We start from the raw sequence: 25512 nt of genomic DNA, 5'->3' as shown, positions 1-25512 counted from the left end.
CCTAGAGTTAGGTCAGATCCTAACTCTACCACTAGCTCCGTGAGCTTGAGCAAATTAATCTTTCTATACCCAAATTCTATTCAATGGATATGGGGATACCTATCCCCATAGAGCAGTTGTGAGAAATAAATAAGAAAATGCTTGTGAAAGATGCTTCACATACTGTCAAGTATCATATGAATCTTTTGGTTTTATAGTTGAAGAGACTGAGAGATAGATTGACTTGACCAAAGCTACACAGCTTGTTAAGTGGCCTGAGTTAGGGTGTGTAGAATTGTGAGGGAACAGTGTGAAGAACTAAATTTTATGACTTCTTGTGAATAAATTTTGGATGAAAAACTGAATTTAAACGTATGGCCAAGAGGAAAATATATCTCATGCTTCTGCTGATTCTAAGTTGGGGTGGGCAGGGATGAGGTTCTGTAGAGATATATGTTTTACAATTGAATGTCCCAACTTAATGAAGATTCTCCTTTAAAAAAACAAAATAAGGCATATTAAAGTATAAGACCCTGTAACAGTACTGGTAGTAGTGACAAGGCCAGAGTGTAAATTCATATAAACATGAAAAATGATTAATTGTTTAATTCGTTCACTCATACATTAATTCCCCACGTGTTCATTAAGTGCCTACTGTGTAATAAGTACTCTTCTCTATTTGGGGGATACTAAACTGGATAGAACTTGATCCCTGCCCTCAGAGGGCCCACGGTCTGGTAAACAATGTGATAATTATTAAAGTATATGTGTTTCCAAAATAAAAATGCTATGGGAGGAGAAAGTGTTAAGCTCTGCCTGGGGAAGTATTGGCAATCTTCATGGATGAGGTGATGTTAAAATGAATCTCGAAAGGAGAGAAGTTCTCTAGGTTTATGGGAGAAGGAATCAGAGTGGCAGAGATACAGAGGAGATAAAAAGCACTCCAGACAAAGAGCACAGTCTGCCCATCGGTGTAGAAGCACTAGACAGCATGGCACACTCAGAAAACAACAAATGGTCTGGTGCAGGCTGAGTGTACAAGAGCAATAGGAGGTGAGATTGGAAAGGTAAGCGAGGGGTCAGATCACAAAGTGTCTTTTACACCACACTTGGGAATTTGCAATGCATGTGGTAGACATAATTTATTCAAACCATAAGTGGTAAAGTGGTAATTCTGAGATACCACTGGGCATGGGTAATGTTTCTGATTTGGTTCTGATTCCACTTTCTGGAAATTCGGTGTTCTGTGCCCCTAGCTCCACCCCCTGGCAGTTGTGTTTGTTCAGTTATCCTCCGTGGCCACACCTGAAATGTGCTTTAGGGACTCCGCCCTTCCTCCTGACTAAGCAGTATAGAGAACAACTTTATGATGTGATATTCCTCTATTAATTTGATCTCTACTTTACATTTCCCATTACACTAGATTCCATAGTTAGGAAACTACGTTTGTTAAGATTCATAGTCCCTTTAGTGCAATGGTACCCTGTGGCAAGTGAAACTGTACAAATAGTGTAATGATACATGCAGAATAAACAAAACTGTTTAAGATTGAAGCAAAGCCAAGGTCCAACCATTTCCCTGGGATTTGGGGAAATCTTGTAATCTGCAGTTTGTACTAAACCCCATCATATTTAGCACATTGCTTCTCAGTGAATGGGCCTTGATACTATATTTCAACCAAATGATGAAGCAAGGAGTAAAATCTATAAAGAAAAGCTACGGTTCTTCTAATTGTTAGTGCCTTGCAATTATGCCCCTTTCTGGAATAATAAAATGTTCCTTGGCAGAGGTCAGGATCTCTGCCACTGACTTATTTAACAGATCTTCTTAACATCTGTCCTGCAGACTGTGCACTTTATTAGTAGACAAGTGACCCAACAGACTTAGCCTGCTGTGTCCCTTTTTCACATTCACACAGCTGTGGATTAACTCAGACTTTCCAGAAGAGGACCAACCAGAAGGGATAGTAATGTTATTGGCTGATTCTAAAAAGATGGGAAAAAAGAGCAGAAACAAATGTTGCCCTAGTACAATTCAGTGTTTTTAGGGTGACAATTACCAGTCTGTTGTAAAAAGGAATAAAAGCAGCTATTTCACTAAGAAAGGAAAGTCTATTCATATCTGTGTGGGAACCTAATCAGGCTCTTGTTTCCAATGACGATGACTCCACAGTCGCACCAGGTCTGCGACAAGAATGCTCCTTTTGTATGCCGATAATGTGGAAACGATAAAATTTCCTTTAAGGGACATATGTGTTTACATCATGAGATGTGTTATTTGACAAAATGCTTTGTTCTCCTCGTATTTTCCATGCAGAGTTTCATGCTGGGTTGTTTGGCTGGAAATCTTTGATTAACTAGAATTAGTTGCTGAAATAAAATAGACACTTTTGTTTTATGAGTCCTCTTGCTGAGCTGTAAATTATAGTAAAACATATAAGAAGTGACAGAAAGAAGTGCTGATTTGAACCTCTGACCCACGACAGGCACAAAAACATAAGATTATTCCTTCAAAGAGCTGCAGAGAGACATAAATATTCCATGGTCCGCTTGGAATTATGCCCTCTTAACAAACTAAAGTTGTGATTTTACATCGTGTAACGAGCGTTTTCTAGAGGTGTTACGGTAGGCTTAGAGGAGATATTGAGATTTCGAAAATCCCCCCCTAAATTAGAACTTTGAATGCTTAAGGGGTTTTCTCTGTCCAACAATGGACAATGAAAACAAGAACAAAGCAAAGTTCCTGTTCCCTAAATGAATAGCCAAGGGTGGTTTCCCTTTTTCCAGAGAAGTGGTACATTTTATAAACCTTAAGCCTTTCTCAAAGCTACATTTGGCCCTTAGTGTGAACATTTTAGTTCTATGGAGCAGTCTTTGGGTACTAGCCCAAAGGAATGGGCTGGGAGGGGAGACACTACTAAAAGCAGAGCAGAAATTCTAATAGCCTAAACATTCCCTGTGTTGCAGGGATTGGTGTCCATTCTGCTCAGGACTTTTGTAGTTGTTGTTGTTAAATAATTTTACAGGATTATTTTTAAACTTTTAGCTAACATAAGATCTCTTTTTTGAGCTTTACTTTAAGTAAAACCTACCTAACTCTCCTCAGTCAAAACTCTATTTGTTATGGATGTGTTAACTAACCTTATTCTGGTAATCATTTCACAATAGATACATATATTAAATTGTCACGTGTCCACGTTAAAGTTACACAACTTTATTTACTATCTCAATAAATCTGGGAGAAAAAAGAAACTAATTGTTCCCAGTGATGGTGTTTCAGTAGTAATTTGTAAATGTATCATATTGTGTCTTTCTTCCTCTCTCCTTCCTATTCTTGCTTTGAGCACCTGAAAGACAGCCTATCTTCTTCATCTTTGTATTCCTAATACATTTTTGCTTAATTGAATAAAAATGCCAAGTATTTTCTGAATAAGATCTTTGGAGTGACATCTGTTAAAGAGAATATACCGATAAGGATTTAAGAACCTACAGGTTTTGAGTCTTTATGGTGAGCCCCTGTTATAAGTATTTTATGTGCATTAACTTATTTATTTATTCCATACAACAAATCTTTTGGAGTAGGTGCTCTTATTTTCCCATTTCAAAGATGTGGAAATTTAAGGCACTGAGAGATTAAATAACTTGCCCGAGATCACATAATTAGTAGGTTGTGACTGAAGAGTATGCACACTTAGTCACCGTGTTGTCCTCCCTCATAAACTAAGCATATAAACCTTAGTTTTCTAAGTTTCTTCTTCAGTCCTTTATATTAACCATTACCCACTTCATCTGCTAGAATGATTCTCCAAGGTGGATTATTGAGATAGGTGTCAGTATCATATCTAGTGACATTAAAGCACATTATATGTTTATTACAAACTACTATGGCTGCTGTGTATAAGGTATCATTCATTTCTGCTAATTAGGGAGTTAGCCATAGGTATTACTGTAGGATACAGGTGGCATATTTAAATACTGCACAATACACTGAAGTTCTCCAAGTGGCAATACTAATAATTTGCAGGCTGAAAATGATAGTTCGTGGAGGTGACTCTGAAACAATGTAAAACATTTATTTGAATTTTTAAAATACAGAAGGAAATATAAGAGTAAGGGACGAATAGGATAGTTTGCATTATTTCTTACCGAGTTTACTGGATCACTTAAAAGTGAATTCAAAATACATCCTTGGGGCCTCCCTGGTGATGCAGTTGTTGGGAGTCCGCCTGCCGATGCAGGTGACGCGGGTTCGTGCCCCAGTCTGGGAGGATCCCACGTGCCGCGGAGCGGCTGGGCCCGTGGGCCATGGCCGCTGAGCCTGCGCGTCCGGAGCCTGTGCTCCGCGGCGGGAGAGGCCACAGCAGAGAGGCCCGCGTACCGCAAAATAAAATAAAATAAAATAAAATAAAAAATACATCCTTATCTCTCAATATTTATTAAGAATGCACATTTCATGTTATTATTTTTTTTAAAAGATTTATTTATTTTATTTATTATTCTTGGCTGCGTCAGGACTTAGTTGCAGCACATGGGCACTTCGTTTTGGTGCGTGGGCTTCTCTTTAGTTGTGTGTGGGTTTTCTCTTCCCTAGTTGTGGCACGCAGGCTCCAGGGCATGTGGGCTCTGTAGTTTGCGGCCCGCAGGCTTTCTAGTTGAGGCGTGCAAGCTCAGTAGTCATGGCACGTGGGCTTAGTTTCCCAGCGACATGTGGGATCTCAGTTCCCTGACCAGGGATCGAAGCTGCGTCCCCTGCATTGTAAGGCAGATTCTTTACCGCTGGACCGCCAGGGAAGTCCCTCGTGTTATTATTAAATATGAGATTTAAAAAATAAATCTGTACATTTCATTGGAGGTATAAAATTTTGTTCATTAGCATAATTCTAGTGTTCAACCTTCCAAAGTCTCCTGAGAAATTATAAGCCAGTTTAAAAGAGTTTACAGTTTAAAAACAGTAAAAACATTTTCATATAATAAACACATTTATTTCCAACCAGCAAAATTTGTTCTGTCCATTCATTAAAGGGAAAAATTAGCATTTAGAAAATATTACACTTTCATGCATTTTTTTTCCCAAATATATATTTATAACAATTTAAAAACTTTTTTCATTGCATACTTACCCATATTTGTCTTCATTCCGTGTTGTTTCTGGAGGCTTCCTAATGGATGGAAATCGAAAGGCATAGAAGCTGGGCAGTTGTAGAATATTTTTCAAGCAATAGCATCTGGTTTCTTGGCAATCATCACGGGCCAAGGCAAGGCAGCCCTGGCATATCTCCAGATTTTCCTGTGGGTATTGCTGAGGGATTTCCAGGTCTGCCATGTTGTTGTAATGGTGTTTCCTAGAAACCCAGAAACTCAGAATGGAATCCAAAGTCTGTCTGATAGTACACAAAGTCTGCATGATCTGGCTCCCTTGCTATCTTTTTGACACCTGACCTATTACCCTTTGCCCAGCTCACTCAGCTGTAGCCACACTGGCCTCCTTGCTGTTTCTCAAACATTCTAAGCACAAGCACACCCTTGGCCTTAGGACTTTTCACCTATCCTTTGCTTCTGCCTGCGATGCTATCCCCAGATAATGACCTGGTTTGCTCCCTCAGTTCTTTTGGGTCTGTATTCAAATGTCCTCTTCTTTTAGTTTTTCTGACCTCCTCTATATTTCTTGCATAGTACCTGGCCAGTAGTAGCCACTCAATAAATAGTTTTTGAATGAGCTTGAACTGAAATTCACCTTTCAGTTACAAAGAAACAATGCTTTTAAGTATTGGGAACCTAACATATATTCATTTACTGAAAGTATTTTATTAAACTCAGCACATGCACTCAAATATATATACCCACTGAAAAATTCCTTGTGACTTAGTTTATGGGAAATAATGCTTGGATTTCACACCCAACTTCTGGACTCATTGATGAGTATTTATATCCTATTGGTACAGTCAAGATGCATTTGTTTAAGACTTCTCTGATGAGCTGTGGCTTTGCGACTAGAGCTATGGCTTTGCGACTAGAGAGTTAAAGGAGCATTACAAATGCAAGCTGTACCACTTGGAGCACATTCAGAGAGCTGGATCTCTTCAGCATTGCCTGCCCAGCTCCTGGAAACAGAGGAAAACAGTAAGATTCATTCCCATATTGCCTATTTCCAACTGCCCTCATTATCACCTCTTCGAATATCTTGCTTCAAGAACCAAATTACCAGTTGTTTCAATGACTGCACTTTTATTTCTGTAAATAAAGCATTATGTATTTACATATTTTTTTTAGCACCCTGAAAGAAAAGATACTTGGAAGAAGCAGCGAGAGATTGAGTTTTCTTGCTAAAACTATTGGGGGTGGATTTGTTTACTTTTAGTTATTTACACTGGGCAACTATGTTCCATAAGGAAATGCTCTTCTGAGTGCATTCCAATATAATTGGTGCAATCAGAGAATGAATTCTGATTTTTTTTTTTCATGGCAGACGACAGGGTGCTCTGTTATTTGATGGGTTCCCGATTTTTAAAAATATTCTCTTTGTTCAAGGGTAGGACCTTTGACCTGAGCCTCTTTCCTATTTTTTTTCTGTTTTTCACAGCTTCTCCTCTCCTCCACACCCAACGTATTCCCCCTATTCCCCGTCCCATTAGCACAATGAGTTATGTCAGAGGAGCAAGCTACTCAGTGCTTGGGAAAATAGGCAAGATGATCTCTAGCCAGGAAAACTCTTTTTTGAATTCATTTTTCTTTACTTGACATTCTTAAGCCGGCTGCAGGGGATAATGAAATGAATTAAACAGGTCTTGGCTCTCCAGTGGCTTAGTCAATGCTTGTCCCATTTTTCCCTTGGTTTTTTGTGGGAAGACAAATGGCAGAAGTCTCAAAGGGGGTGAAATAGATCTGCTCTCACCTGAGACAAATTTGTCCCTTTATTTATTTTTGCATAAACTTTAATTTTAAACATCTGTAGAAACCTTAATGTAATTATAATTAACTATGGTTAATTATTATTATTACTATGGTTGCATTTTAAAATGTGTACATTTTAAGACAAATATTAAAATAAAATTCTACAACATAAATCATTCTTGGGTGCCCAGTGATGACTTTTTAAGTACATGTAGGATGAATTTCTCTTTAAATCTTAGGGGAATGGTGGAAAAACATCCCTTTTATGTAGTCCAAACTAAAAGCTCTGATAGAAAGTACAAACTCTATTTGCAGTTAGTTCCCCAATAGAACAGAACACAAAGAGAAATGAGTCCTTGTGAACACCAAATGGGGAAAATAGGGAACCTTGGGTTCTAGATTTCTTTCTACCCACTGCTCACAAGTTGGTATGCTTATGCAAATCACTTCCTTTTCTAGGCTTTAGTTTTCTTCATCTGTAAAGCAAAAGGATTGGATTAGATCATGTATACAATTCTTCCTTCTGCTAACATTGTGTTATCTGGTGTTTCTTTGCAAGAAAATCAATGCATTACGTGGTGAATTCACATGCTTATTGGTCCAAAAAGACAGAAATGAAGAGAACTGACCTCCACCTCTGGGGTTCTTTTTGGAGAGGGTGTGAGGAAAAGTATACTAAGAAAATGGTGTGGGCAGAAATTATAGTAATTTTAAGAAGACAGAGACAAGGTAAATGAAGGGGTTTTAATGGTCCATGTTAACAGAGCATCTATTAATTGTCAGGCATTAAGTTAGGTGCTAGGGACATAAAAGCAAATAAGACTCAGTTCTTCCCTTAAGGAACTCATAATTTGGTGAAAGTACACAGAGATAGAGAATGAGATATAGTGGGAACACAAAGAAGGCAGTGGTCAGGTAAGTCTTTAAGGAGAAGGTGATTTTTGAGTTGAGACTCAAAAGATGAGTAGAATTATGATAAACAAGAGGGGTTAATAGGAAAGGGAAATATGGCAATAGAAAAGTATGCAGGAGGGGCAAGGAGATTAACTTGGAAATTAACCCAGTATGTGACAAGTGGGAGTAGTAGTTCTTCCCCTATTCCTCCTCTCACCTCCTATCCTCACAGCCAATTTTCTTTGGTATCAAATATTAGGGGTATAGCTAAACAAGTAGCTTCTATGCTGAAAACAAGGACTTCAGTTCTTTCCTTCCATAAAACCACAGCTATATTTCCTGGATCATTTTGTTGACATTGGAGGTTTATGAGAAGTAAAAGTATTTGTGATCGCCTTCAAATTATTTTTAAGCTCTCTCCCCCACCCCTCTTTCAGTCTGTAGTGACTTGTTACTGACCCAGTTTCTTCCCTGTGCTGAACAAGCACTAAATCAAGCTGCTTAATTACCCCTGTCTCCATTTCACCTTCTCACAGCCTCACAGCTGAACTTATCCAGCTTTATAGCATGCCTTGCTTGGTAGGCAGAGGAATGGTCATCAGTATTGTTTTGAGAGGGTAACAAAATCCAGGATATCCCTGGAGAACTGAGCCAGGCTTGGGGCCTAGTGTTAGGCAGCATCAATCAAGTAAATAACGACATTTTCTTAAGGTTGCCCCCTTACCCACCCTGCTTGTTTCTCCAACATTTCCTTATTGTGCCCCTGAGGTAGTGTCAGGGAAACACAGCAACAGCATCTGAGTTAACCTGGGCTAGAGGCCTGGGGTTCTCAGATATTACTTGGAACCATAGCAAATCAGGTAAATATAAAGGTGAGAGTTGAAATCTTCAAGTTAGTGCCTATTGAATCTGTTTTTATAGAATAGCATTTTTCTCTTTTCTTCCTTTCTTCATTATCTACCAATAGGCAAGTTGTATTTGAGGGAGAATTTTGTTTTCTTTCTCTCTGGGTCAGATTCCAACAGGCCACTTTAAAATGCCCTTTCTAATTGAAATGACAAAACACAGGAGAATTTACTCCAAAGAGAATACAGCAAGTGAAGTTGTGCCTGCTTTTTTACTTTGGTTTCCATATACTAGAGCACACTGGTGCCAATTTAAAGCCCCTGTCAATTTCTCTTTCTATCAAGTTCTCCTATTTCTACCCATAGTCTGCATTGTTCTCTTTACTTTATCAGTCTGATAAACATGTCACTAGGGTATTTCAGGCGTCTTCTATTATGGCTCAGATATTGGTTGGAGCAGGGAGTTTAGCTAAAAATTGTGCCCCTTGCTCCTTCAAGGTGGCTGGTAGTACCCTTAACTCTTCTTTCTCCATTTGAGGATTGTGAAATGCCATTTTAGAAAAAGTAGCTGTGAGACATCTGGAAGATGTCAAAAGAGCTCAGAAGAGCAGCAATATCAGAATCTCTCTTCTTGGACAATGATTCTTGTCTGGTGGTTAGGAATAGGAAATGCATTCCATTGTGATTCACTGTATAGCTTATTTTAACATATAAAAGCAAAAAGCACATGGGCTTTAAAGTGAGACTGACTCTAAAATAGATAATAATTCCTATCACATATAACTATTTTGAAGATGAAATAAAATAATAAAGTAAAATACCTAGCACAGTACCTGACTGAGCTGGTGCTCAATATATGTTTGTTGAATTAACACACGAATGAGTGGGGGTGATGACTGGATGAGTGATTATGTGAAAATCATGATTATGAGAATAAAAGGCCTTTCACCTTTTTTTTATGGTGCTCTCCTTTGGAGATCTTATGTGATTTTATCACAGAAAGCAGGTATAAAAGAATATATATGTATTTTACATTATGGGAAATATTAGATGCACTGTGACACCATCCATTATAATTTGACGTAAATCTGACTCCTTGGGGGGGAAAAGCATGCCTTTCTTCCCAAATACAATAGTGTTGTAAAATGACCCTGACACAAAACATTTCTTAGGTCTTGGCCATAGGCCAGCGTGTGTACTGAAAGACACTCAAGAATTTTACCATAAGGCTGAGTTTGGTTGGTAGGACCTACTGTTTTGTGCTGAATCTAAGCAGACTTAGTTATTAAAGTGTCACTAGAATCCAAGGCTAGTCTCAGGACACAGAACTCCAGAAACACTACTAGAGGTAATATGTATTTGTGGGTTTGTGAGATCTTCATAGGACTTTCTTAATCCTATGCTTAAAAGATTGGCCAATGAGGGGCTTCCCTGGTGGCGCAGTGGTTGAGAGTCCGCCTGCCGATGCAGGGGACACGGGTTCGTGCCCCAGTCTGGGAGGATCCCACATGCCGCTGAGCGGCTGGGCCCATGAGCCATGGCCGCTGAGCCTGCGCGTCCGGAGCCTGTGCTCCGCAACGGAAAAAAAAAAGATTGGTCAATGAGTTAGTGATAAAGCATAGAAGAGAGTCTTTGTGTCTTGGTTCTAGTTCATTGCTCTTTCTAGGTACTTCTCTTTTGGGGATAAAGTCTGAAATTATTAATGTGGCCTGATAAGACCCTACCCCTCTTTGGCCTCTTCTCATGCAGCTCTATGCTCACTCAGCAGTCGCACCACGTTGGCCTTTTCTAAGTTCATCGAAAAATGTTACCTTCTTTCCTGCCTCAGAGCCATAATAATTGATGTGTCTTCTTTTTGGAATGTTCTTTATCAACCTTTCCACATGGATAGTTGTTGAAGCATTACTTCCTTAGAGAAGCTATTCTGATCCTTGTAGTCCTTCAGGCTACATTAAATACCTATGTTAGACAGCCACCTGACATTCTATAGTTTTCTTTCTCAGCACTTATTCTAACTGTAATTCATAGTTACTACCTAAGCATTTATTTAATACCTCCATTAAGGCAGGGACTGTTTCTGAGTTGCTTGTTGTTGCACCTCCATTGTTTAGCACAGTGTTTAGTTAATAGTACACATTTAATAAAGATTTGCCATTGAAAATTTCATCTGTACTGGAAATGTGCTTGAAAAGTACCAAGGTTGGTTCATATATCCATTTCTACTTTAAACGATAATGCTGGAATGAGAGCTAGAGAATTCTTATTCTAGCTCCAGTACTAACTATATGATCTTGGGCATGCTACTTCTGTTCTCTCGACCTCAGCTTATCAGTGTAATGAAGAGGTCAGACTAGACTAAATGATCTGTTAAGCCCCTTTCAATTCCAGGTACTAAGTATGTTATTGTTCAGCTTACCAAAATTTTAGTGCTGGCTACTTTATTAAAACTGAACTAATAATAAAGGTAGGGTTTATTTAGCCATAAAATAGTAAAAGCATTTCTTAAAGGGCTCCTATAAAATATGAGTGATTTTATAATTTTGAAAAATATTTAACAAGGCTCATTTTTACATGTATGCACTGCATGTCTTTATATATTTTGGATAAAGAGACAATTCAATATCCCAAACAACCACTGAACATTTTTCAAAATTGAAATGGAAGAACCTATACTTACAAAAACAGTCTTCACCAAAGTATAAATGTTTAAAGGACTTTGGCTAAGCCTGTTATAAGCTTTACTGCATTGTTGATTTTTTAAACCTCAATGTTGTTTGGAAATTAATATTCATTATTATTGTCATTATGACTATGAACTGTGTTCTGAGAATCTTACATGGAATGACTTTTGTAAATGCTTATGTAATAGTTAATCAGAGTTTAACTTTTTCCTTCCTAAACCATTAGTTTTCTAACTTAAAGCTATTTATTTGAATAACTCGTATTTTATATTCTTTCAGAAAAGGATGCAGTAGCATTTAGGGAAACTTTAAATTTATAAGTAACTAGGCTGAGAAGAAAAATTAGTACTACAATTTGTGTTAGAAACGTGTAAGATGGGTTAGTGAAGCTAGCAGTTATTGAGGAGCTATCTAGTCAACATTCTAAAAATGACTTCAAGAGAATAATTTCTTGTAAAACAGTATAATTTAATTTGCACTGAATTTATTTTCCTTTTATTTCTTAAAACTCAACACCATGAAATTATTCATTACATTTACAATAAATATAATCGTATGCCACTGCTGTTGCCTCATTTATAGAGAGAATATCTCTCCTCCCTAACATCCAGGGATTTTATATATAGCACATTAATTCAGAAAATATTGATTGGTTATCTCTTATTTGCAAGTCACTATTGCTGATGCTAGGCATTCAAAAATAATTAGGTCGGGCTTCCCTGGTGGCGCAGTGGTTGAGAGTCCGCCTGCCGATGCAGGGGACGCGGGTTTGCGCCCCGGTCCGGGAAGATCCCACATGCCACGGAGTGGCTGGGCCCGTGAGCCATGGCCGCTGAGCCTGTGCACCCGGAGCCTGTGCTCCGCAACGGGAGAGGCCACAACAGTGAAGGGCCCGCATACCGCAAAAAAATAATAATAATAATAATTAGGCTGATCATGACTTCAGTAAGCTTACAGTCTATCAAGCATGATAAGACATGTGCATAATTAAACACAAAGTTAAAAAAAGGGATAAGCATTGCAGGAAAGGTGCAAATCAACTGTTAAGGATCTTTATCTTCCATCTCCTCCAGAGCTATATGCTTGTTCCAAGACTTTGAATCCTCCTTAGCTCCTAATACAGAGCCTGGCATATGGAACATATTCAATTAATGTTCGCTTAGAAGATGAGCTATTTGTGAAATTGTTCTGTAAACCTATGCCTATTCAATGAATGGCATTCTTTTATCCAAGTCAGAGCTAAAGTCTTCAATCTGGAAAGCTCTATACTTCTATCTAAACTAATATATTTTGTTAGGCAGAATGTGAAAATTTTTATTTTCATGAGCACTTTCTATCTCTACATTGGACTCTAATTTCTGATTTCTATTTCAAGGCTCATTCCACTAAATCTTATCTGATATTCTACTGTCCAGTTTACCCAGATCTGTGAGTTTTACAGACTGTGGCTATACTTGTTCCTGCCTCTAACATATCAGTAACCAGAAGGCACAAGGAATTCTAAGGAATCAACAGTTCTAAGGCAGCTTGCCTCTCTTAGGTACAAGCCTTTAGAACGGGATGTAAAATAGATGATTGTCGAAACTTCAGAGGGAGCAATGAACGCTACTCTGTTTCTCCAAGGCAACTATATTGTTCAATTATTTTGAAGGATTTCTGAATTTAGTCAGCCTTTTAAAAAATAGATTTGTGTCCAAAGATTTGTTTTTCTGCTTTTCTTCACTAATTGAAGTTCCTTGAAGGACTCAAGATTGAGTCAAATTGACTTTCTTCTGATCTTGTGAATCATGAGGTAAAATGAAGGCATAAATGATGTCTAAGGACTCTTGTCTCTCGAAGATTTCCTGACTCTTTAATACTCAATAGTAAGGCATGTTGGTCATGATACCAGCCACCATATAGCCAGTACTTTTCCCCTCCGTTCAGTGTAGAACTTTTCTTCACTGGCCCAGCATCCACCCCCCACCCTCGCGCCCCACTCCCTTTGAAGACACCTGGATGGATTTTAAAGGAAAAAGATATAAAAGGAAACAAGATAGTCCTTTCTTTCCCCCGAAGTTCTAGCAGTTTGGCTGACTCTTACTTGTGAATTTTTCTTGCCACTGAGTCATTGCACATACAGAATTATGAAACTTTAATTTCTTTAGAGGCTTGTTATATTAGAAAAATTGGTCCAAAGAAAGCAACAATCATGACATAAGCACATCTGGCTCTTGCAAGTTATTCTTTATTAAGCTTTCATTTAATTACATGTGCTGAAAGGTCTGTAATTTTTTTTATTTGTCCATCTGAATGATGGTAATGCTGGAAATTACATACAAACCACCTGTTTTTCCTCCCCTACTAATATGGCAAAGTTTGAGCTATTTTCTCTGTGGTTAATGAACTAGGAAGCTTTCTATTTATTATGATAGAAATATGACTATTAAGGTAGTCATAATCTTGATGGCTTAATTCTTGATGATAAGAAGAAAAGAAGATATTTGAATGGCATTTTCAAGCATGAAATTCTGTTAAAATTGAGGTATCTGAATTCTGGTTAGCCATAGCAGATTAACACATTCATTTATCACCAATTTCACCCCAAAGCTAATAACTCTACAGTTAAGGATTTCACATCCTGTGCTAGGAAAAAGAAGCTTGATTTTGTTCCCCCACAAATCTGGCTATATTCTCTTTTGGATTATGTTATATGCTGCATAGAAATAAGACCCTGAGGAAGGAGGGACTGGCATTGGGCCTCAGGGATCTTGAGGGCAGCACTCTTATCATCCAGAAGGGTCAGCATCCCCAGAGAAGTTTAGTCAGTATTGGATTAGAATGATGTTCTTCCAGAAATCCCTAGGAAAGTTTAGATCAGTTTCTTAGTTCATGAATATTAAAATTACATGAATGGACATACCGACTTTTAAAGAACTTTTATGAAGATTTTAGGTACTAGGAAGAATATTTGAGACCATTTAGTCAAATTCCTTTTTGTATGATTGAAGACATTGAGTCCTAGAGCAATTCAATCCTTTGTTTAGGGTCATAAACTTATTTCTAGAAGGACCAGGAACAGAATAATGACTCCCATATCATTGCTCTTTCTTTCTGTTATACTGTTTATTCTCTTTCATTTTCCTCTTTTAAAATAGTGAAAGAGAAATTGCAAGGCTGTCAGAGAAACAGTTATCTAACAATATGGTAAGTTTTTTTTGAAACTCCATTTCAGCTGCATTTAAAGAGATGGTGTTTGTCTTCCCTCTTTTGCAGCAGCTCTATGCCGCTCAGCTGGCCAGCATGCAGGTGTCACCTGGAGCAAAGATGCCATCAACTCCACAGCCGCCAAACACAGCAGGGGCAGTCTCACCTACTGGGATGAAAAATGAAAAGAGAGGGACCAGCCCTGTAACTCAAGTTAAGGTATTTACTTTGCAGGATTATGGAAACAGTTTGGAAAATAGCTTCACAAGAAAGGTAGTGAACCAGGCTGTGTTGGGAATAAACGGCAGGAAGCAAAACAGCCTAAAGGAACCCCAAAACGCTCCTCTTTATTGTAAATTTCATGATTGAGCACTGAGAAACAGGTGTTTCCCTTTTGATAACAATAGTGCCATATTGTGAGATCTTCACCTATATCTGCATGCTTACTTCTCAAGAATTTTTCCCCTTTGGATTCTGGCGTTTATTTTTTAATGTTCATTGGCATGAATGGCCATGGTTTTATTACCAGTCTTTGTCATAGTCTTGTGACACTTCTCTCTAACTTCCTTAAACAGGTGGGGAGCCAACGTACAGTGCTAGAGGAGGAGGATCTCAAAACTTTAGATTGACAAAATAGAACCCAGTGCTAGACTTTATATGGTTTGTTGATAAAGCTCTCTCCTTCAAAAATAGTTATAAATGTGGTGGCTCTGAGGAATGAGTGGTGTCATAACGTAATCATGCTTTGATGCCATATATAGTTGTGATAGGATAAACAAGATTGCCCAAGTTATGACTGAAACATTAATAGATCCTTTCCTCACTGATTTTCAGTGTCTTAAAATGGGGTAGCCAGGAGGTGCTTGGTGACAGAGGGGAATTGATGATCCAGTCTAACTTTGTGCTGCAGCTGGTACTTACAGGCTTTTGCGATTGCCTTTGCTTCCTGTATTGAATTAACAAATTCAGACAGCTCGAAGAAACAATTGTTTTGTATCACTGACTTACCTACTTTGCGGGATATGTTAAGCACAGATGTATTATTGTAATGTGCCCAAAGTACTGCACTTGGAGAAATTTTGCAATTATTTTTAACTCATTACATGGGAAACATCTAAGGCCAACAAAACAGCATTGAAGGCCACAGAATTACTGAAATTGTTTTATTTTCTAAAACTTGCAGATAGGGACTTTGAGATTTTAGAAAAGCCCTTAAAAAATATGGATCCCAAATACCAAAGATAAAAAAAGTAAACATAATTAGGATGGATAGTTCTGCCAGTGCCCACCCAAAGGAATTAATTTAATGCCACCCGTGCCTTTAGATTCTCCAAAGAAGTAGATGAACATTTATGCTTTGTTGTTAGAAATATTGAGATATGACAATAGGCGGTTTACATTTAATAAGATAGTATTAACTTATGGAAACAGACTATTTATTTTGTGTTCCAAGAGTTTCTTTTTGTGAATAAGAGAACACTACCACTCAAACCAAGGCACTTTGTTTAATTATAGTTGTTGGAGTATAAGCATATCAAACATCAGTGACTTGAGGTATTGAGTATTAGATATTTTAACATGAAAAAGTCATTTTATAAGTGGGTTGGCCAAATGGAACTGCACCAAACCAAGCCTTTACTGGATGAGTAAAATGTTCCCTGGTTAGATTCAAGTTTATATTTGCTTTTACCATTCCAGTTTTGTGGGCCAACTGAATTTTATTACTCACTTGACCACATGCAAATTCTTAGGGAGTTCTCTATATAATTTGACTTGACTATACTTTATAACAAAGGAGGCATTTATTATACTTATTAGACTGTTTATTGTATGTGTGAGTAAAAATATATAGACCAAGACATAAAGCAAATGTTTTAAATTTTTAAAATAGCTCCTACCTATTATTACAGAAGTTCTGAAAATAATCTTATATTTTGCTAATTGAAAGAATTATGGTCACTAAAATATCTCATGTTTCTCTCTGTAGTCATTCTTTCCCTCTGTACATAACACGACTACGTGACATAGGGCATTGTTAGCTGAAGGTAACAAAAATAAAAATAGACGGTCTTCCTTTCCTTTTTTCCCCCAGAATTTTTATTTGCTATAATTGTCAACATCAGCAGTAAGGATGTTTCTGTTCAAATGTCAGTTCTGTCACTTTTACTAGATGTGTCACCTTGGGCAAGTTACTTCTTTCAGCCTTAGTTTTTGCCTCTGTAAAATGGAAGTTAATATTTTTACGGGTCTTAAATGAGATAATACATCTTCTAGAATATAGTGACTATTCCATAAATGTTAGTATAGCGATGACATTGATGATAATCTGATGCTAATAAAGAAGATGGTGGTGGGTGGTAGTAGTGGTTGTAACTGAACTATCTGGTTGTATACCGAGAGAGATCTTAAAAGAAACCTAGAAGATTTCCATTTTAAACCATTATGGAGGAACAGGGATTTACTTACTCTCCAAACTTAAACAAGTAAAACTCAAGACACAATATATAAAACAGCAGTTTCAGACATTTCCAATAGGAGTACAGGACAGTGACCCCTGATAGAAGAGAAACAAGTGAGGCAAGCAACACAGTTGTTCCATCTTACTGTCTAGAGAGAATTTCCAGGCAATAGTGCGGGGGCGGGCGGGTGGGGCGGGACGTGTAGCCACATGCAGTTTGGAAGGCTTCCCGAGTAGAGAGACAAGAGTTCAGAGTTTAAGGATGCCAAGTAGATGGAACTTGTGAGGTAGAGTACCAGAGGAGGGAGCTGTATATAGAGAGAGAGCACTGGAAATCTGCAGAAGGCTCCCCTGTATTTAGCTGAGTACTGATCAGCATATGCATGTGAGGAAACTATCTGAGGCCAGGGAAAAAGACCAGATGTAGCAGACAAAACCATTGCAAGGTTCACAAAGAACTGAGAATGGTTTGTGTTCCCACTGGCCAGACTGGAAAGATCACTTGACACATGGGCACCAAGTAGAGTCCCCAGCAGGGTATTACCTCACTAGTGGGGCCAGATTATCCCTAGATTAATGACTGCTCTGGACCTGCCTAACAAAGCTTAAAAGTAAGCCTAGTAAGGCTTTCCATGTCTCAGAAGAAAGTCCACAAATACTTAAAGGAATATACAAACTATGAAACCCAACACTGTAAAATTCACAATGTGGAGCATGTATTCAATAATTACCAGGCTTTCACGGAAGCAAGAAAATATGAACAATGATGAAAAGAATAATCAGTCATTAGAAACAACCCCCAAAATAACACAGATGATAGAATTAGTAGATAAGACAGTAAAAACAGCTCTTACAAGGGACTTCCAACTATAGCCAGGTGAAGAGGTAAGCATATCTGCTCCTGTTCACCCACAAAGTTTCTCTTGGGCCAGGACAGGCTGTGAGGACCAACAACAGGCCTGCCATTGTGGAAAGGGAGTGACTTGACTGGGAGTTAATAGGTGCTTCCCATGCTCAGTGGCATTGTTGGTAGAAATGGCAATTATTGAATTATAAGAATAAATAATAAATTAGAATATACAGTCATACCTTTTTTATTTATTTATTTTTTATAAATTTATTTATTTTTATTTTTGGCTGTGTTGGGTCTTTGTTGCTGCGTGTGGGCTTTCTCTAGTCGTGGAGAGTGGGGGCTACTCTTCGTTACGGTGCACGGGCTTCTCATTGCGGTGGCTTCTCTTGTTGCAGAGCACAAGCTCTAGGCACGTGGGCTTCAGTAGTTGTGGCGTGCAGGCTCAGTAGTCATGGCTCGCGGGCTCTAGGGCAGAGGCTCAGTAGTTGTGGTGCACAGGCTTAGTTGCTCCGCGGCATGTGGGATCTTCCCGGACCAGGGCTCGAACCCTTGTCCCCTGCATTGGCAGGCAGATTCTTAACCACTGTGCCACCAGGGAAGTCCCATAACCTTTTTTATTGAGCTTCATTTTATGGTGCTTCACAGCTATTGCACTTTTTACAAATTGAATGTTTGTGGCAACCCTGCATAGTCAGATGATGGTTAGCATTTTTTTAGCAATAAAGTATTTTTTAATTAAGGTATATACGTTGTTTTTTTAGGCATAATGCTATTGCACACTTAATAGACTACAGTAGTGTATAGACGTAAGTTTTATATGGACTGGGAAACCAAAAATTCATGTGACTCGCTTTATTGTGATATTTGATTTACTGCAGTGGTCTGGAACCAAACCCATAATATATGTGAAGTTTGCCTAATATTCAAAACTGAGTAAAACCAGGTGTTATAAACTCCATATATTCAAGAATATAGAGGAAAACATGAACATTATAGGACAAGACATGGAAAACTTATATTGAATGTCTGGAGATGAAAAATACAGTGTTTGAGAATAAAAGTACTCTGGATTAGTACTGTTTTGCAATAGCAACAGATTAGATATTATAGAAGAAAAGACTAGTGAACTTGATGACATAACAACGAAACTGTCCAAAATGAAATACATAGAAAAAAGACTATCAGTGCTGTGGAACATCAAATGGCCTCATATATGCAACTGGAGCCCCAGGAGGAGAAGGAAGGGACAGAAAAATATATTCGAAGAAGTAAGTAATGGCTGAAAATTTTCCAAATTTGAGGAAAACTCTGAACTCAGGTACCTTATGAAGCTTGGTAAACCCCAAGTAAAAGAAATGTGGAGAAAACTAACTAAATACCTAGTTTATAAATCACTATTATTTAGATAGGAGTAAAGGAACTAACTAGTCTAATATCCTTTGAGTTCAGAGCAAAGGCAAGTAAATTGTAATTAAGCATATCAGATAATTTTGACATTTGTAATGGACACAACTATGTTTCCTGAGAACCTATCCTATGTCTGGATAGAGATAAAAGTGCATTGCACCATAGATGTGCCAGATTACTTATTTCCTACCAAGACAAACAAACAAACAAAACAACAGAATAAAGCTAGGGTATCCCTACATTATCAAGTGACTTATTTTAGCTGATAGTTTAGTAGAAAAAGGGCCTGGGATTTGGAGCCCAATAAACTATAATTCAAATTTTGTCCCTCCATGTATGACTTTGGACAGTCATTTTATCACTCTGACTGCTTCTTCCTTTGTAAATTTAGAATACTACTGCCCAGCCTCATAGAGTTATTGGTAGTTAAATGAGCTAATATTTGTGAAAACGTCTAGCACGGTGTTAGTACATAAAGGTTCCTCTCTGCATGTTATTTTCGTTTTCTCTTTCTAATCCTCCTTCCTGAGTACTGTTTTCTGGCACCCCTTTTTGTTCCCTCTTAAACAGTGACCATCAGTACTGGAAGAGACCTTAGAGATCAGCTAGAATCAGACCGTTTTTTCTATAGATGAAGAAATCGAGCCCAGAGAGGTCACATGTTTGCCGCAGGGGAGAAAGTTCAGTTTCCAAGCTCTACTGTGTGTTTTAAACAATAACATTAAAAGCAAGTTCTCTGTGTCTTCTCAGAAGCAAAACAGGAGTTAACATTTGCTGACAATTTTTATTTTAAACACAATAATGCAGATCTTAAAACTGAACATTTAAATGAATATGCTCATATTACAATTAAATTTCTAGAATGATGGAAGTGTTGTTAAGGGTGTTTTATGGCAGGATAAATGAAACAAAATAAAGGTGAGGAGCTTAGCTTTCAAGCTCCTGCTAAAACCAGAGTTACAAGCCAGGTATTTGAATACTGTGCTCAGTATAGAAAAACAGGCATCTTAAAATAGACATTCTGTAAATATATGTAGCAAAGAATATAAAGAGACATCACTTTAGACATGAAAAATAAATTGTGTATAGCATGGTATGTAAAACATAATTATAATGTGTGCTTGCTCTTTGCAAAAATTAATTTTAAACATAAATAGAGGCCAGAATATAGACCATGAAGAGTGCCCACACCCAGGAAGCCACATAGAAGCCATGCTGTGGCATGCGGCTCCCTGGGCAAAGGCCCAAAAGAGCAGAGGAAGACTTTGTGTTTCCATTTTTAAAGTACTTGCTATTGTTTGATTTAAAATATATATTAAAAAATTAGTGGCAGAGCCTATTTATAGTTCCAGGAACTTTTCAGAGAGAATAACACAGAAGCACTACAGAGCTGCTGAAATTTTAAATAATTCTTTGTAAATGCCCTAGGTTAATTTAGATCCCTGAAAACACATTAGGAAATTAAGCTGTAATGTGAGCTAATTCAGTTTTTATTTGGCAAAAAGAATGATCCAACTACACAGTTAATGTAAATAGAAACATAACACAGGGAAATTAATGAGGTTTCCTTCTGATGAATCTTCAAGGAGGTAGATCATTAGCTTCTTTTGTTATTATTGCAGGAGAATGTGGCATTGTCTCTGAGGTATAAAATAACTGTGGCTTACTAAGTGATAATGTGCTTCATTTAAAAAAAAATAATTATTTATGGTAAACTTGTAGGATGAAGCAGCAGCACAGCCGCTGAATCTCTCATCCCGACCCAAGACAGCTGAGCCTGTAAAGTCTCCAACATCTCCCACCCAAAGCCTCTTTCCAGCCAGCAAAACCAGCCCTGTCAATCTGCCTAACAAAAGCAGCATCCCCAGCCCCATCGGAGGAAGCTTGGGAAGAGGATCCTCTTTAGGTAAATGGAAAGGTCAACACCAGGAAGAGACTTACGAATTAGGTAAAAGAAAGCAAAACATGTTTACTGATGACTGATTCTTGTTTCCAAAGTGTTCCTTAGTCCAAGAAAAAAGAAAGTGAAAGTAAATAAAGTAAAAGTAAAATCTTTTCTACTGAAACATAACCCGGTTGTAGTGTCTTGGGTGACTAGAACTTTTAGAAAAGGTTATGATATAAATCCTGCTGGGATGGGTTCTTCAGACGATGATGAGTTAGATCCAGCACTCACAGACTTAGAAATTTCTGTGTTTGGTCAGTGCTTTGCCGCTGAAGCAACTCTAGGCAGATTAAGAGTGAACATGAACCCTCCAAGGGCCTAAAGGAACCTGGCCTAAAAGCTGCCTGCCAAAAGTCCAAAATTTATTTGACATTTTATATTTTCTTTGTAAAATGTTTGTGAATTTTACATCTTATCCCATATCAGTTTTGCATTGAAGCAAATATGAATGACACGCTTGATTGCCATCATATGAAATAAAGTTAATGTCTAGTAAGATATGTCATAGTGATCCTCTGCCTCCTTACATTCTCTGATGCATTGCCGGGTATCTCTAGGGATATTCATACCCAGGTATGAGAAGTATAGAGAAAAAAATGGGATTTGGCATCAGGCAGACTTGGACTGAGAGAGAGCCTTTACTTACTAGCTATGTGACCCTGTGAAAATTATTTAATATTTTTGAACTCAGTTTCCTAATATCTGGAAGGGAAATATTATTACCTAGCTCATAGGTTGTTATGAGAATTAAAAGAGAAAAAAATATATAAAGTGCCTAACATGGTATCTGGCACCCAGAAGGCATGCAATTTAAAAAGACTGGACAACCGAATAGCAACACATTTACATATACATGTGGAATGAGACAGTAATTGGGAAAGCACGAAAGCATGTAGTAGCAGAGAGCCAAATAAATATGAACATTATTGTTACTATGCTCTATAAGTCTCTTAATTTTCAAATAAAGACACAAAATTTCAAAGGGATTAAGGACTAGAACTAGCATTTCTTCACCATATTACCTTCCTTGTGTTGTTGAATCCTATAGCCTGAATTGCTTCCTGTAATAAATAAAATAATGTGTAAGTGTAGCCATTTACAATTTTAAAAACCATTTTGCCTATCTTATCTCATTTAATTTTACACAATAATCGAATGAGTTAGGTAGTATATTATTATTACTCTCATTGTATAATAAACTGTGGTCTTATAGTTAAAATGACTTGCCCACAGCCATGTAGGTATTAATTAGCAGAGTCAAAACTGGAATCCAGGTCCTCTGACATATAACTCAGTGCTCTTTTTATAAACTCACAGTTGGAATATATGCTGAACTATGCTGAATCTAAGCGAATCTTCTGATGATGAGATGGAAATCTTCCTCATTGAAACTGGGGACATTAGGATCCATACGGCAGCCTATTCTCCTTTTGAGTTAGGACGCCTCTTTCAGGGGCCCAGAGGGTTTCACTCCAAGTCAGTGGGGTTGCTGTGGGAAAGAGAAATGAATCATTTCCAGCATGTGAATATGATTGCTGAATTGTTGAAAGTCGTGAGATGAGGGGAGAAAAAAGCCAACATGAGGATAAATAATAGGCTTGGTCTTGAAATGGCCCTCCTATAATCCACTTCTGAATTTTGTTTGGAAAGCATTTGTCTTCTGTACTGAGCATTGTGAGGGCCAAAGACGACTGTTTCACAGGCCCTGCTCTTATGGAGTTTATACCTCAGCAGAGCGTATTCTTTAGATCGTGAGCTAGAAATGAGCTGAAGTAATAGCACTCTTGTCCAGACAATACTGGATAAAATTTTTTTTTTAATCAGAAAAGCTTCAGAGCAAAAGATATGGGTTTTCTATATCCTAAAAAGTGGCTGTTTAACTTTCTAGAACTTTTCCATAGATAGTGTTGGTGATATTTTCTAAACTCAAGTACATACACACATGCACTGCACACACATAGACGTGTGATGTGAGCTTGATTGTAGTCTGATTTCCTCTGTCCCTTCTGTCTCTGTGAGGTGTGTGCACACACACACAGATATATACACATACACACACACACATGCATGTGCTATGAAATGCTCATACCAGGATACATGCAAGCTGATCACATTAAACTTTATCACAGCAGCTGAAATCTATCAGCCAGCAAGCAATTGCCTTCTTTTTGCCTCAAATTGGAAAGCCTCATCTAAAGTATTAATTTTAACCTACAGTAAAATGCAAGATATGGAGGAAAATTAATTTTGAATTTTGTCCTTCTGTGTTGCATGGAATATAAGGAAAGTAAATGTTTTCACTTTATTTGAAGCTGTATACTTATGTGAAATCCATTCCCACACATACAGCCTTACTATCACGAAGACAGGGAACTGAGAACAGTGGGTGTTCCGGTTGGGGGTAGGAAATGGGTTGTCATTCTCTTAGTAAATAACGGAGGCAGCATGATGAGTAGAATGCTTCATTAACCAGCCAGTGATTGGGGAACAGAGAGTGCGGTATGTTCCTTCCCACCCCTTCTCTCCTGCAGTGGACATATGAACACACAGATACAGATATCTGCTAAAGGACACATGTAGCCTCACAGATTTTTTTTGGCTGGGCCAGAAACAACTTTGCTGTATTAGCACACCGGATATAATGGTCAGCCTGCACAGATGTCTCTGCACCCATCCCCACCCCTTTCTTCACCACTACTGCCCCACTAATTGTTAGATATAGCCAGAATATATATATATATATATATATATATATATGAATCTAGGAACCTTCATCTGTGAGGAGCTGTGTTGACAGAACCCAGATAAACTGAAACGCTGGTCCTCCGAGGGCTAAAAAAACCCCAGCACAGCTCGTTACCCTGGATTTCTGTGCTGTATTGCAGTTTTCTTAATAGCAAGTGTGTCTCTTCCTTCTTCGGAGAATGTGGTATTATACAGGGGAGTGGGTAGTAGCAGTATTTTTTAAGAGCCTAACCTTACAAGCCTCTAACAATGCATCCTGTATATGCAGATATCCTGTCCAGTCTCAACTCCCCTGCCCTGTTTGGGGATCAGGATACAGTGATGAAAGCTATTCAGGAGGCTCGGAAGATGCGCGAACAGATCCAGCGGGAGCAACAGCAGCAACAGCCGCATGGTGTTGATGGGAAACTGTCTACCATGAATAATATGGGGCTGAACAACTGCAGGAATGAAAAGGTAAAACTTACTTCCCTCCTTCTCTGGCTCTGCTAGACCCACTGACTCATTTTTATCTGGCTCTTTCCAGGCTCCCAAGCATCAAACTGCAGCCAAAGATTTGGGGTCCTAGCTTGAGGGCTTTCTTGCATCACACTTAATCATTAGTGCTGATTAACAAATACACCCCTTCCCACTTAGTGTGGGTCGCCTCCCAGGTACCCAACCAGGCACCCAACCTACCTGTCTGTTGGTGTTTACCTGTCCCATTCCAAAAGATTTAGAAATATCTTATAATAAAGGGGATGTATGAGGTTACAAGACTATCAGAATATTTAAAAAGGAAGAAGCATATATGCTCACAGTGAAGGCTAATACATGACCATGACTCATCATTCAGTTTATTACTAAGCTTCCTATCTGCCTGGGCAAAACAGAAAACAAAGCAACTTACAAAATGCATTCATTTATTTTTTGATTCAACAAATTATTTATCGAGTGCTTATTCTGTAATAGACACTGTTCTAGGCACCGGAGATACAACAGTGAACAAATCAGACAAAAATCTCTGTTCTTATAGAGCTTACATTCTAATAGGGGAACACAGATGAGGAAAAAATAAACAGTTAAATACATAATGAGTAATGTCAATAACATCAGGAGGTGACTCAATGCCATGAGAAAAATGGAAGCAAGTTAAGGGAATAGGGAGTTACAGGATTGTTCTTTTAAATAGGTTGGTAGGGACTCTGCGGAAGTGTTACGGAGTAGAGAGATCTGAAGGAACCCCTGTGCAGGCCACATGAAGAGCATCCAGGCAGTGGGAACAATAAGCTTAGAAGCTCTTAGAGTGTAGGACCAGCAACAAGGAGGCCAGCGTGGCAAGAGCAGCTTGAGGGAAGGGAGAGCAGTGGGACGTGAAGTAAAGTGATAGCCTGGGGTAGAGTGTGCTAGACCTGTAGGCCTTGGAAAGGCTTTGTGTTTCACTCTGAGTCCTATGGGAATTCCTAGACTGGTTTTGTCCAGGGCATTGACATGAGCTGATTTACATATAAAAGGATCATTCTGCCTAATGTGCAAGAACAGACTGCAGGAGGTTAAGAATGGAAATAGGCAGACCAGTTGAGAGGCTATTGTCATACACTGGGTGAAAAATTCTGATTATTTGATGAATGAATGATCCTTGCCATTCCT

The 25512-nt window shown here is 38.3% G+C and overlaps 1 protein-coding gene across 9 annotated transcripts in view; it reads left to right on the top strand.

Annotated features, from left to right (window-relative positions):
* The window catches only part of SOX6 (SRY-box 6), a 691286-nt gene that overhangs the window by 582551 nt on the left and 83223 nt on the right, over nt 1–25512 (top strand). For 6 of the 9 annotated variants that reach the window (XM_029207695.1, XM_029207698.1, XM_029207700.1 and 3 more), the window contains 3 exons: nt 14545–14694; nt 20916–21141; nt 24152–24339. In XM_029207695.1, the coding sequence (XP_029063528.1) occupies nt 14545–14694; nt 20916–21141; nt 24152–24339 (564 nt within the window). The remainder of the gene's footprint in view (nt 1–14544; nt 14695–20915; nt 21142–24151; nt 24340–25512) is intronic. The other 3 variants (XM_029207704.1, XM_029207703.1, XM_029207696.1) reach the window with 1 other exon arrangement.

The sequence above is a fragment of the Monodon monoceros genome, unplaced genomic scaffold (assembly GCF_005190385.1).
Source record: "Monodon monoceros isolate NGI ecotype Baffin Bay Population unplaced genomic scaffold, NGI_Narwhal_1 Super_Scaffold_7, whole genome shotgun sequence".
NCBI lineage: Eukaryota > Metazoa > Chordata > Mammalia > Artiodactyla > Monodontidae > Monodon > Monodon monoceros.
The sequence above is the reverse complement of the archived record's forward strand: the minus strand, read 5'-3'. Positions and strand labels throughout refer to the sequence as shown.